At 42.5% G+C, this 14,109-nt stretch overlaps 1 protein-coding gene and 2 pseudogenes across 1 annotated transcript; 2 read left to right on the forward strand and 1 right to left on the reverse strand.

Annotated features, from left to right (window-relative positions):
- Positions 1-1,127: 1,127 nt before the first annotated feature.
- On the reverse strand, positions 1,128-5,830 carry LOC132647248 (large ribosomal subunit protein eL38-like). Its single transcript, XM_060367429.1, has one exon. The coding sequence runs from the start codon at positions 3,865-3,867 to the stop codon at positions 3,619-3,621; it is 249 nt and encodes an 82-aa protein (XP_060223412.1). The 5' UTR covers positions 3,868-5,830; the 3' UTR covers positions 1,128-3,618.
- A 2,531-nt stretch (positions 5,831-8,361) lies between these two features.
- On the forward strand, positions 8,362-13,437 carry LOC110565532 (importin subunit alpha-8-like; annotated as a pseudogene).
- LOC110565535 (ubiquitin-like protein 5) lies at positions 11,793-12,802 on the forward strand (annotated as a pseudogene).
- Positions 13,438-14,109: the final 672 nt, after the last annotated feature.

The following is a 14,109-nucleotide window of genomic DNA, read 5'->3' on the forward strand; positions in this document are numbered from 1 at the left end:
TGAAACTGTCCTCATGTAATGTTGAGATAGTTACTTTCTTCTTCAGTACTTTATTGGTATATAAAATAAATGTTAATTCTAAATATAAAATGCAGGCCTTAAAGGCAAGATCAGCACCAATAGGTGAATGGAGTAGAAATATGGCTGATAATGGATCTCATGTTTATGGTGCTCTTCTAATAGAGGTAATTTCTAAATGTTTTGAGAAAAATCAAAATTCAGATATTGTAATTGTGTAAGCCATGTCATCTGATAAGGGATTGTAAGCAATTCATTATTATGATTGTTGTAGTTGTCTTTTTTTTTTTTTTTTTTTTTTTTTTTTTTTTGTGGAGGCAGTGTTTCTCTTGTCTGTCCTGGAGCTGGATCTGTAGACCAAGCTGTCCTTGAACTGCTAGAGATCCACCTGCCTCTGCCCTCCAAATGCTGGGATTAAAGGCATATGCCACCACCATTCAGCTGGCAAAACATTTTTAGAAATATTGTTTTGTTTTGTTTTGTTTTGTTTTGTTTTGTTTTCTAGAGGCAATACAAAAGGAAAGGCCCTGTCTCATGGAGTAATGCAGAAGGTGTGACTCTCAGTATGCAGAAATACTTGTTTTACATATTGAAACCACTGAAGTTATTCTGGATGAATCAGAATTAACTTCCCTATTTATTCAACTAGAACCATAATCAGACTTAGAAATCCTTCATTGTATATAACACATATCAAATCCCAAATGGGTCAGGCCCTCTAGCACAAGGTAACAATGAAATTGATCAGCTGTGAATAGGAAATGCGCTGGAAGCCTTGGAATTTCATAAGAAACACCATGTCAACAGCAAAGGTTTGAAGAAAGATTTTTCTATCACTTGGAAATAAGCCAACGAAATCACAAAGCAAGGTTCTACTTGTTCTTTGTATAACCAAACTCCGTTCCTACAGGAAATAACTTTGGGTATCTTTTGTACCCAAAGAAATGAAATTTGGTAAATGGATGTCTTTCATTTTGCAGTTTAGAAAAATTAAAGTAGGTGCAACAAACCATAGATACTTATTCAGGATTTCAACAGGCAACTGCGTTAAGTTCTGAAATGACTGATTTTATAATTACATATTTATTAGAAGTTATGGATATTATGGGGATACCTGTACAGCAATGATTGACAATGCTCCAGCATAGGTCTCTAGAAAAATGAAACAAATTTTTTGCATATTACAACAAAGCATATTAGAGGAATACCACATAATCATACAGTACAAGCAGTTTTAGAAAGATCTCCTTCCCTTTAAATGAGAAGCTTAATAAACAGTAAGGGATAATAAAGACTCCTTAGAGAAAGATTACACAGTGCTCTATTAACTCTAAACTCTTTGAATGCTGATAAGAAAGTAACAACAGCTACGGAGAGACATTAAATAGTAGGGGGAAAATTGCTGAATTAAATCAGCCCATATATTTAAAATTAATTTGTGATTCAAAAGCTAATATCCAAAATGGCTTCATGTGACAATCTATAGTCCAACATTCTAACATGGATTTAAGACACGTGGTTGAAGAAAACACATTTTTCATTTTATGCCAGTAAGTTAGTTAATATAAAAATTAATTTATAATTAAACTGGCATATAATTAGTATACCAGTTAAATTAATATAAAAATATTGTTATTTTTCTTTTACTTTTTCTGATTTTTTTGCAGCATCAAAGTTTTTGTTCATGTGTATTGCTAAAAATGATCATCTATGCCAGGCATAGTGGCACACACCTTTAATCCCAGGACTCAGGGAGGCAGAGGCAGGTGGTTGACTGTGAGTTTGAGACCAGCCTAGTTTACAAAGCAAGTCCAGGACAGCCAGTGCTACACAGAGAAACCCTATCTTGAACAACAAACCAAACTAAAACAAACCAAACAAAAAAATGAACATTTCTACTAGTGTCAAATGAAGGTGGGAGGGGAAGGCAGGTGTTGCCAGGTAAGAGAAAACTCTTCAAACCTTTGCTGTTAACGTGGTGTTTCTTATGAAACTCTGAGGCTTTCAGTACATTTTCCATTAATTCCCCTCTACTCTTACCCCGCCTTCCTCTCCCACCCTCACTTGACACTGGTACTGATGCTCATTTTTAACAATCCACGTGAATAAAAATTTTGATAAGGCGAGATCTGAATGAGGAGAGGCCGTAGTTAGTCAGGCAGCTTGGCCATTCAGTCCTAACTAACATGTAAAGACTAACAAATGCCTTTCCTTTGATCGGGCGTGAGACAATAAAAAGACCTCTGCTTTCTGTTTCCAGCCCTACATCGGGCCAGCCATCAGCGTTGCAGCTACAGCTTGTGTCGTGGTCCACAGTCCCGAGGAGATGAGAGCGCCAGCCTCGATGATCGAGGTGGTTTGCACTGAAAGGGGGAGCTCTCCACCATTGCCATCTGCCCATACCTTGTTAAGTCTCATCAGGACTGCCTGCATCCTCTTTCTCCATGGCCTGGCAAGGCCTCATCACCAGGGGTGAGTGATCAAAGAGCAGGCAACTGAGTTCATGATAGAGGCAGGCTCTGCCCCCCTCACTTGGAGATCCACATGGAGACAGAGCTGCCGGTTGGCCACACCTGAGCAGGGTCAAGGTCCTCTCCATGCATGGTCCTCCTTTGGTGCATCAGTCTCTGCAGGACCCGCTGGGCTCAGATCCTTTAGCTTTATTGGTCTCCTTGTGGGGCTCCTGTCCCCTCCATGTCCCTCTATCCCCAATCTTCTCTTCTTCCATAAGACCCTCTGTGCTCTACCCAAAGTTTGGCAGTGAGTCTCAGCATCTGCTTTGTTCTCCTGTTGGGTGGATCCTTTCAGAGGACCCTCTATAGTAGGCTCCCATCCTGTTTCCTCCCTTACCCCTTCTGGTGTCTCTCCTATCTGCCATTCTGAATAAGATTTAAGCATCTTTCCTAGGATCCTCCTTAGTGTTTAGCTTCTTCAGGTCTGTAGATGGCTGTCCTATATTATACGGCTAATATCTGCTTATAAGTGAGTGTATACCAAGCCTGTCTTTCTGGGTTACCTCACTCAGAATGATCTTTTCTGTTTCCATCCATTTGCCTGAACATTTCATGATTTCCTTGTTTTTAATTGCTGAATAGTATTTAATTGTGTAAATGTGCCACAATTTCTGTGTCAATTCTTCCGTTGAGGGGCATCTAGGTTGTTTCCAGATTCTGGTTATTACAAATAAAGCTGCTACAAACATAGCTGAGCAAATGTCCTTATTGAATGGTGGGGTATCTTTTGGGTACATACCCAGGAATGGTATAGCTGGATCTTGAGGTAGCGCTATTCCCAATTTTCAGAGAAAGCATCAGATTGATTTCCAAAGTGGTTGTTCAAGTTTACCTTCCCACCAGCAATGAAGGAAGGTTCCCTTTCTCCACATCCTCTCCAGCATGTGTTGTCACTTGAGTTTTTGATCTTAGCCATTCTGAGGGGTGTGAGAGGGAATCTTAGAGTTGTTTTGATTTGCATATCCCTGATGACTAAGGATGTTGAGCTTTTTTTTTTTTTTTTTTTGGCCTTTTCAGAATTTTTAATAGTTAAATGCAGAGGACTGGTTCATTTCAGCTCCTTCACTGCCAAACCAGGGGGTAGAGACTATTTCAGCTTCTCTGCCTTCTCCTTGTCTGTGATGATGAGGGCGTAGAGGTACCTGCTGCAGCGAACCTTGAACTTCACATTATCCTTGTTCTTCTTGATCTTGACAGATTTAGCGTCCTTCCGCCGGGCTGTGAGCAGAAAGTCCTTGATTTCCTCAGTTTCCCGAGGCATGGTGACCGCACCTGAAACACTCACAGTGCTAAGAACTGATGAGAACCGTTGAGCATTTCTTTGTTTCTCTGTCATTTGATATTCCTCTGTGAAGAATGCTCTGCTCAGCTCTGTTCCCCATTTTTTACTTGGATTATTTGGTTTGTTGGTGTCTAATTTCTTGAGTTCTTTATATATTCTTGATATTTTCCCTCTATGAGATGTAGGGTTGGTGAAGATCTTTTTCCAGTCTGTAGGCTGTCCTTTTGACTGTCTTTGACAGTGTCTTTTGCTTTACAGAACCCTTTCAGTTTCACAAGGTCCCATTTATTAAGTGTAGAACTTAGAGCCTGAGCTGTTGGTATTTTGTTCAGGAAGTTGTCTCCTGGTGGTACACGGTTTTAAGGACCACATGTCTCTGGGAGATTATAAAATCCGCAATGGGATGGACCTGGAACTTTATTACCAATAGAGGGGATTCCTCCACCTTGTCCTGCCTTGTTTTCCTCTTCCTCCCTCACCTGACACTGATAAAGACATGTTGGTATAATGTTCTTGTAGAATGTATATAATTTACCGTTGTTCATTCAAATGCTGATTTCTCTCCCCCATTATCTGGTTTCAATCCGGACATTGCGTTGTGATGCTTATTCTAAGCATCATCTGTCTCAAGTTTGTATAATCATGGTACCATTTGTTCTCTATATTGTCAATTATGCTGAGTAATGGAGAGAATAGGGTGGGACTTCCTGGTCGGGAGGGAAGGAGAAAGAAGCGAGTGGGAGGAGTTGGAGAATAGTAGGACTTGGAATCTTGAGGAGATGAATTGGACCTAAGATATGACTAAAAGCAAGTATAATGTGGGAAATTCTGAATGAGAGGAAGATATGTGGGCTTGGAGGTTTAGGATGGAGTAATCATTGCCCAGCATTGTGCTCTAAGTTAACTAAATACATCCTAGTCTCTGGGTGGTGATTTGGGTGTACAGCTGTTTAGGAATAACCATCGTTTCACTAAAAGATAAATCGATAATGTGTATCAATAATCAACAACATAGATGCTCTTTTTTAACAATTGACATGAATAAAAACTTTAATGCTGAAAAAAAAAAGAAAGAAAAGAAAAAGAACAATATTTTCAAATGATAATTTACCAAAGGCATACTTGTCTTACTGGTATGAAATTGTTTTTTTCAAGACAGAGTTTTTCTGTGTAGCCTTGGCTGTCAAGAGCTTGCTTAGACCAGCCTGGCCTCGAACTTACAGAGATCCACCTGCCTCTGCCTCCCTGAGTCCTGGGATTAAAGGCAAGTGACACCAGATCTGGCTCAAAAAACAAAACAAAACAAAAAAAACAACAAAAGTGTTTTCTAAAACCATGGATCTAACATTCCATGTTAGGATGTTAGATGGTCAATTGCCACCTAGACCATGCCATCTTGGACATCAGCTTTTCAGTTTTCTTCTTTGGTATTAAAAACACGGTTAAGAGATTGAACATTTTTAAGTAAATTTAAAAAGTTACTACAGTTCAAACTTGTTTTGTAAATCTCTAAGGGTTGGAGTGATTTGGGGCTAAGATAAAATATTTGAAGAGTATACTGGTAGCCAATGCCTTTAATACCAGCAGAGACAGTGGTATCTCTTTAAGTTACTTATTTTCTAAATTCTAGAGTTACAGTTAGTAAGGTGATGGTGGCACATGCCTTTAATCCCACCACTCAGACACAAAACTCAGATGCAGCTCCTAATTGGTATGTTGGCACACTAGAGAAATCACATACCACATTTACAGATTATTATTTTAAAAACCCTCTACAAGGTTACTAGAAAGGCAGCTAACTTCCAATGGGGACAGGGACAAAGAGCAGCTTTTGCAACTGCAGGTCACCTCAGCTCCGTGCAGGTGAACCCGAGCAGTACTGAAACAGATGTTCCCCAATTACAAAAACATATTCATTGGGGAATTGGCAGCTGGGACTCTTCGTGAAGCAACAAGGAGTCCACCAACATTTGCGTGTTGGCTTCTATTGCAAACACTTTCCATATATGAAGAACAAATATCTCTCCTTGAGAAACAAATCTGCTATTTTATGGGACAGAGAGAACCTTAAACTCCATCATTGCCGAGCACCCTGTAGTCATAAGGGTGCCTCTTACAGTGATGGACTGGATGGTTCCAAGGCCCAGTCCTTCACAGGCTTAGCCATGAAGGTCAGCTATCACAGTGGAACTGGTACCTATCTGAAGTCCTTTCTGACCAGGATGTGCTAGCAAAGGGCTCAGAGCCCACCCACGCTGAGGAAATAGACCAGTTGCCTCTAATCTCCACTCCTAAATCGCTCATCCCTCCCCCAAAAGAGGCACCTATTGAATTGTGAGGACCAAAGGAATGGTCACAGCATTTGGCTACTGCATGGATTTCTGATGCTCCCTCAACCACTGATGGAACCAAAACTAATGGAAAGCAGCAGCCTATGGGAGGGGGCGGGGATGCAATGGCCAGTACTGAGGAAGACACCACAGAATCGGTGCAGCCCTGTTGGCTACATGACAAACAACTAGGAAAGCAAAAGGAAAATCTCTACCTCCTCCAGGTCATGGCGCATGTGCAACGGTATAGCTATGTGGTCATCGAAACGAAAACCACTAACTAGCGGATAAATGGCAAAGGTGTCTGGTCATGGGAGGCTTGAACGGAAATGGCAAAACTTAGCCAAGACATCAAATTTATGTAGGTCATACAGGCAAGACAGACAAAACATCTGAAAATAATGAGATAGCAGACAAATTGGCATTATGTTTAATTAAGGCTAGAATATTAATATTTGCCAGGGAATGAATTCAGAATAAACTTGAAAGTTTACCCCTAACACTAAAACATAAGGGGAAAAAGAGAACCAGAATAAAGTAGGAAAACCCTATGAGAATAACTGTTCCAAGGAACCCATAGCCAGGCTGTGGGTATCTGTCATGGTACTGGTAGTCATACAGAGTACTAACTTGTTCTAGAAATAAGCTACATGTAGCTTCCTGTATGTGTTTGCAGGTTTGAGTCTGAAGCAGGTAACGAGGAACAAAGTTTGTGTTTAAGCCCAACACTTGGGCAGTAGAGGCAGGCAGACAAGGATTACAGGGACTTAAATGTGAAAGCTACTTGTAAAAGGCAGGCTGAAATTCAAAGTGAATGTCCTTTGTGATCTAAAAATAAATTCACTTAAACCCGGAATTCATAGATAAAGAGAAAGGGAAATATAGGTATATTTATCCACACATAGTAAGGTATATTTAGTTTCAAAGTTACAAAAGAATTTTTAAAATTTCAGTTCAAAGAGACATTTTTATTTATTTATTTATTTATTTTTGGTTGTTGTTGCCAAAAACTATTTTTCCCTAGGAAAGCTATAACCTGCCAAAAAAGGAAATCCCCACAAAGTTAGGGTTGGGGCAGAATTTTGCTTTTATCTTTGCAGGCGAATAAAAGCATACAGCTAAGGATTCCGGAAACTACTGGACAGTGAAACATCTGAAGAAAGAGAACCCAAAGAGCAACCCAAGCAGCACTGCCCACCTCCAGCCTGCCGCTGCTGCCCTCCACAGAAGAAAGTGACAGATGCTCTCTCTCTCTCTCTATCTCTTGGTTTTCAAGACAGGGTTTCTCTGTGTATCCTTGGCTGTCCTGGATCTCACTCCATAGACCAGGCTGGCCTCGAACTCACAGAGCTCTGCCTGCCTCTGCCTCCTGAGTGCTGGGATTAAAGGCGTGTGCTACCACGCCCGACAGGCAAATAGTCTTTTTGTGGTCCATTCAATTCAAAATTAAAGCTGGCATTGGGGTTGGAGGGTGCCTCTCTCCTTCTCTGAACTCACCCCCATGCTTGTTAAAGAAGAATTCAAAATCTCTGTCTCATAGCAGAAGAGCCACCTGGTGTGGGGCAGAGGAAAACAAAAAATAAGTGACTAGTCTATTGCCACTAATCTCATAACTTTCCATTTTCATTTGACTCTCTAAAACTTTTAAGGCATAAATATTACCTCAAAACCTATAAGATTATTATGTATATATAAACTTTGTCATTATACTAGTAGCCATACAGAGTACCAACTCATTCTAGAAATAAGCTTCATCTAGCTTCCTGTATATGTTTTCATGTTTGAGTCTGAAGCAGGTAACGAGGAACAAAATTTGTGTACCTCGATGTACTTAATAGTACATCATGGTCCTCAAACCTTGTGGACATCTGCTAAGTTTTCAACAATAACCCATGACCATTCCTAACAGTAACCCTGAGGTCTCCAAGATGATGGGGCCCTGCCAGGATGAATCCACCTGAACCGTGGGAACACTGACCACTGGGAAAAACTGCCCCAAGCCGCTTCTGCCGGCAGGTTCTGAGCAAACAGTGGACACCTTTGGGTTGACTGCTGTGTTCTTCCTAGCCAGGATTGCCACTAGGCTGACAACCACCACCCAAAGAATACAAACTGCTCAGGACATTCAAATTGTGGAGTCCATGGAGACTGACATGGACATTTTACAGAACTTTGAACTCAAAAATATTTAATCCCAAAACAGCCAAATACAACCAAGATGGACATTGTGGAAAGCTTGGTAGAAATAGCTTCATTACTGTAAATAGTTTTACTGTGATACAGTTAAAACCTTTCCTTTCTGTTTAGACAAAAAAAAAAAAAAAAAAAAAAAAAAGAAATGTTGCAAGATATTTGATCACACTGTGAAACCCAAGATTGTGTTGCTTACCAAAAAAAACCTATTTCTAATTGTGGTGTGCCTCAGCCCTACTATATACCTTTAATTTAAGAGCTTTCTGCTTGAATATTGTAAACAGGAGTAAATGAAGTCAAACGCAGGTCAAGAGGCAGAGCAAGGAACCAGTTGACAGGAAGTGAACATAGGAAAAAAAACCATAGTGAATCAGAGGAAGTAGGGAGGGTTAATAGAGAGATGCTCAGGTGCGCAGGAAGTAGAAGGAAGAACATGGTACTCGAGGGTTTTTGAGACAGCATGGGGAGCTGGCCTTTTCCTTTTGGGATGTTGGCTGAGGGGGAAGGTCAGCTGGGTGCTTTCTGTCCCTCTCTGAGCTCGCAGGCTTCCACCCCAGCGTCTGGCTCCCTAGTCTTTATCGGTAAAGTACAATGGTTGAGATTTTGTTAAAAATACCAGGGCATGGCAGCACATGTCTTAATCCCAGTAGTCACAGAGGCAGGCGGATCCACATAAGCGAGTCCAGGACAACTAAGGCTACACAGAGAAACCCTGTCTTGGGGGAAAAAAGAGATTTTGTTAAAAACAACAGCAGAGGCAGGAGGATCAGGAACTACAGACCATTCTAGGCTATGAGAGACCCTGGCTTAAACAGAAAAGCCAGAGCAGCTCTCCATTGGTGGTTTTTCCCTCCGTTCAACATGCACCTTAGAAGCCCACTTCGGAATCCTGAAAGGCCGAGAAAGATGAACAAGCCTTCAGGAGAAGAAGCAGTCAATTCCCCAATGACTTGGTTTCTCGAGCAGCAGTTAAAGTGGCCGGTGCCACTCTGGAAGACACAATGGGAGGGTGTGAGTACCTCAGATCCAATCCTGTGTCCTGGCTGCCAGAAAAAGGCTATCTCAGGGAAAGAACCCTCCATTGAAATTGATTACTGTGGCAGGGCTCATTCCTGTTGGTAGAGTTCTTGAAGGAGGCACTTCCCTCCAACTTGAAGTTCAAGGCAGCATGGGCTCTCACCAACATTGCCTCAAGGGCTTCCAGCGTTATTGTGAAAGGGGTGCCATCCAGCCCCTGACGGAACTCCTGTCTCCCCAGCATCTGAGCACGTGTAACCAGGCAGTGTGGGCCCTTAGTCATAGAGCCGGTGATGGCCCAGAATCCACAGACAACATCATTGTCAACAATGCCATCCTGTGCCTGCTCAACCTTATGTCGACAAACATACCAATCACATTTTTTTTGGGGGGGGGTACATCACATGGGCTTTGTCCAACCTATGTCGAAACAAAAATTCAAACCGTTTCGAGGAGGTGGTGTGGCTTGATGGTGCTTGATTCTGCCTGCACTCTGTCAGCTCCTTTGGCACCGTGATGACAGCCCCTCAGGCACCTGCTGGGCCCTTTTCTAGCTCACTGAAGGCTGCAACAAGCAAATTCATCATGTGATGGCCACAAGGGTACTCTGTAGTGTGGGTTTTTCCTCCTGCACCAATAGCGCCCTGAATAATGACTTGGGAAACTCAAAATATATTTACAAACACCTTGGCTAAGTTTTGCCATTTCCATTCAAGCCTCCCATGACCAGACACCTTTGCCATTTATCCGCTAGTTAGTGGTTTTCGTTTCGATGACCACATAGCTATACCGTTGCACATGCGCCATGACCTGGAGGAGGTAGAGATTTTCCTTTTGCTTTCCTAGTTGTTTGTCATGTAGCCAACAGGGCTGCACCGATTCTGTGGTGTCTTCCTCAGTACTGGCCATTGCATCCCCCACCACCATAGGCTGCCGCTTTCCATTAGTTTTGGTTCCATCAGTGGTTGAGGGAGCATCAGAAATCCATGCAGTAGCCAAGTGCTGTGACCATTCCTTTGGTCCTCACAATTCAATAGGTGCCTCTTTTGGGGGAGGGATGAGCTATTTAGGAGTGGAGATTAGAGGCAACTGGTCTATTTCCTCAGCGTGGGTGGGCTCTGAGCCCTTTGCTAGCACATCCTGGTCAGAAAGGACTTCAGATAGGTACCAGTTCCACTGTGATAGCTGACCTTCATGGCTAAGCCTGTGAAGGACTGGGCCTTGGAACCATCCAGTCCATCACTGTAAGAGGCACCCTTATGACTACAGGGTGCTCGGCAATGATGGAGTATAAGGTTCTCTGTGTCCCATAAAATAGCAGATTTGTTTCTCAAGGAGAGAATATTTGTTCTTCATATATGGAAAGTGTTTGCAATAGAAGCCAACACGCAAATGTTGGTGGACTCCTTGCTGCTTCACGAAGAGTCTCCAGTTGCCAATTCCCCAATGAATATGTTTTTGTAATTGGGGAACGTCTGTTTCAGTAATGCTCAGGTTTGCCTGCACGGAGCTGAGGTGACCTGCAGTTGCAAAAGCTGCTCTTTGTCCCTGTCCCCACTGTAAATCAGCTGTCTTTCTAATAACCCTGTAGAGGGTTTTTTATAATAATCTGTAAATGTGGTATGTGATTTCTCTAGTGTGCCAACATACCAATTAGGAGCTGCTCCTGAGTTTTGTCCCTTGGTGGTGCCACCACCACAACCTTACTCACTGCAACTCTACAGTTTAGAAAATAAGTAAGTTATAGAGATGTGACTGTTTAAGCTGGGATAAACACATGGATACCATCACTCTACTTGAACATCTTACCTCAGCTCCAAATCACTCCAACTCGTTAGAAAAGAAGTTTGAAGCCAGGCTCGATGGTGCAAGCCTTTGATCCCAGCACTCAGGAGGCAGAGGTAGGCAGATCTCTGTGAGTTTGAGGCCAGCCTAGTCTTGAAAAACCAAAGAGAGAGAAAGAGAGAGAGAGAGAATGAGTTTGAACTGTAGCAACCCTTTGAATTTGCTTAAAACATTTTTACTCTCTTAACTGTTTGTAATACCAAACAACAAAAACATCCTTTTTCTTTCTGAAGAAAACTCAAAAGCTGATATACAAGATGGCGGGGGCCATGTGACAACCTGCAGTCAGAGATTCTAAGAAGGAACTAAGACATGTGGTTTAAGAAAACACATTTTGGTTCTGTTTCTTTGGTCGGTTTGGTTTTTGGAAACAGGGTTTCAACGTGTAGCCTTGGCTGTCCTCAAGCTCCCAGGGATCAACCTGCCTCTGCCTCCCAGAGTGCTGGGGTTACATATGCATGCGCATCCCAGCCTCTGACCACCCCCCAAACCCCCACATCGCTCCCACACCTGGCAGAAAACATATATTTTACTTCATGCCAATAAAGCAATGTACCTAAGGTAAATTATCATTTGAAAAGACGGTTATTTTTTCTATTTATTTATTTATTTTGCAGCATTAAAGTTTTTATTCGTGTCAATTGTTAGAAATCAGCATCTATGCCAGTGTCAAGGGAGGGAGGGAGAAGAAGACAGGGTGGGACGTGGTGGAGGAATCCCCTCTATTAGTCATCAAGTTCCAGGGTCATCCCAATGCCCAAGCTTTCTGATAAACTATGTCCTCTCTTTATTCAGGACACCTTCTCTGTTGGAATCTAATCCTTATCAGTTTATGTTGTTATTTTAAATTTTTTATTCTTTTTCTTGCAGCATCAAAATGTTTATTCATGTGAATTGTTAAAAATGAGCATCAATCCCAGTGTCAAATAAGGGCCTTGAACTCACAGAGAGCCGCCTGCCTGTTCCTTGGGAGTGCTGGGGTTACAGGCATGCCCCACCACACCCGCTTCGAATTAGGGTTTTCAACAGTCAACGATCATCACGTCAAGGAGCAGATTAGAGCTCCAGCCACAATGATTGAGGTGGTTTGCAGCGACTGGCTAGGAAAGGAAGTCCGCATGAAGTGCAACGCCGAGGACACGATCCAGGACTCAAGGAACTGATAGTGGTGCAAACCAGCACTGGCTGGAATAAGATCATTCTTAAGAAGTGTTACTCAGTTTTTAAGGACCATGTGTCTCTGGGAGACTATGAAATCCACGATGGGATGAACCTGGAACTTTATTACCAATAGAGGGGATTCTGCCACCGTGTCCTGCCCTGTCTTCCTTTCCCTCCCTCATTTGACATTTATTTTTAACAACTGACATAAAAAAAAAACCTTTGATGCTTATTCTCTGACTATCAACTTACTATTCTATTTATACTAATCTACATTCTTCCATGTGGCTGGTTACCTTTGCTCAGGTAGCATGTATCTGTCCTTCTCATATCTTTCTGGACAAATCTCTCCTGACTGGCTCAGGATCCTTTCTGCTTACCAGATGTCCCATCTTTTATTCTACCCTTTCCTATAGGCCGTAGGTCTTTTTATTGACAGGTGTTGCCTCCATACAATATAAAAGATAGTCTCTCTATCGTCCTGCCCAGGTTCATTGAGTTCATGACCAACTGGGATCTCAATGTTTTGACCCATTTTCTCAGCATTATGGGCTACATTGTCACAGAAACAGACCAACAGACCCAGATGGCCATCAGCGCTGGCATGCTGAAGGTATTAGGTCAGCTCCTGAAGCACCCAAAGTCCTCTCTCCAGAAGGAGACTGCGTGAGCCTTGAGCAATGGTGCTGCTGGGCCCAGCCACTATGTCCAGCAGCTGATGGTGTGTAGCCTTACCAAAGAATGCACAATTCAGAGTTCATAAAGAAGCTGTGGACTGTGACTAGTTTGGCAACAGGGACCTCTCAGGGCCTGTGACAGTGACTGCGGCTGACTGTGCTGTGTACTCTGGAGTCTTGGGGGCCGCTGCTGAATCTGCTCATTCCCCCAGACATGAAGGTCACCATCACCATCCTTGACATTGTTTCTTATTTCCTCCAGGAGGCAGATGAGCTCCATGAGAAGGAAAGGCTGTGTCTTCTGATAGAGGAAGTTGCTGGCATTGAAGAAATTGGGTCCTTACAGCTCCAACAGAACATGATCGAGTGCCCTGAACGTGACTGAGAAAACACCTTGGTGAGGAAGATGATAATGACAGTTTTCCCAATCTGGGGCTGACAGTATGACTGCATGAAGCACTTAAGAAATATAGAGACCTCTCAGGGCTGGAGCGATGGCTCAGAGGTTAAAAGCACTGGTTGCTCTTCCAAAGGTTCTGAGTTCAATTCCTAGCAACTACATGGTGAGTTCAAAAGTGAGATTTGGTGCCCTCTTCTGGTGCACAGGTGTATATTCAGGCAGAACACTATATACATAGCAAATAATAAATCTCCAAAGAAAAAGAAGAAACACAGATCTCTCATAACCTTACTATAACCGAGCAACAAAAGGTTAAAAAAAAAAAAGCCAAACTGAAAAACTTTACCAAAACCAGAAAAAGAATTCCTCCTTGCACTCACTTCCCTTCTGGCTATCTCTGTTTACTCACTTTAGCTAACATTACAGAACTCCAGCCCAGGCTTTCTTTGCTGCTTCTGCTTCTTTTTTTTTAAACTTAGGTTTCTGTCTCAAGGCACCTCCAGGGCTCCCTACAGGCACTGAATTTTAAGTGCTTTTCAAGGGTGGAGGATTGTTGAACCTGTGAGGGTAGCTTTAGTGCTCAAGCCTAGAACACCTGTGTGGTACAGATGGCTTGAGTAAGTTAGCCAAGGTCACCTGGCAGGAGGTGAAATGCAGAGGGCTGGCATGAGTC

Source organism: Meriones unguiculatus, chromosome 14 (assembly GCF_030254825.1).
Source record: "Meriones unguiculatus strain TT.TT164.6M chromosome 14, Bangor_MerUng_6.1, whole genome shotgun sequence".
Lineage (NCBI taxonomy): Eukaryota > Metazoa > Chordata > Mammalia > Rodentia > Muridae > Meriones > Meriones unguiculatus.

What these genes read in the sequence shown, in the direction of transcription:
- LOC132647248 (XM_060367429.1), bottom strand. Translation starts at nt 3,867, where the DNA reads ATGACAGAGAAACAAAGAAATGCTCAACGGTTCTCATCAGTTCTTAGC.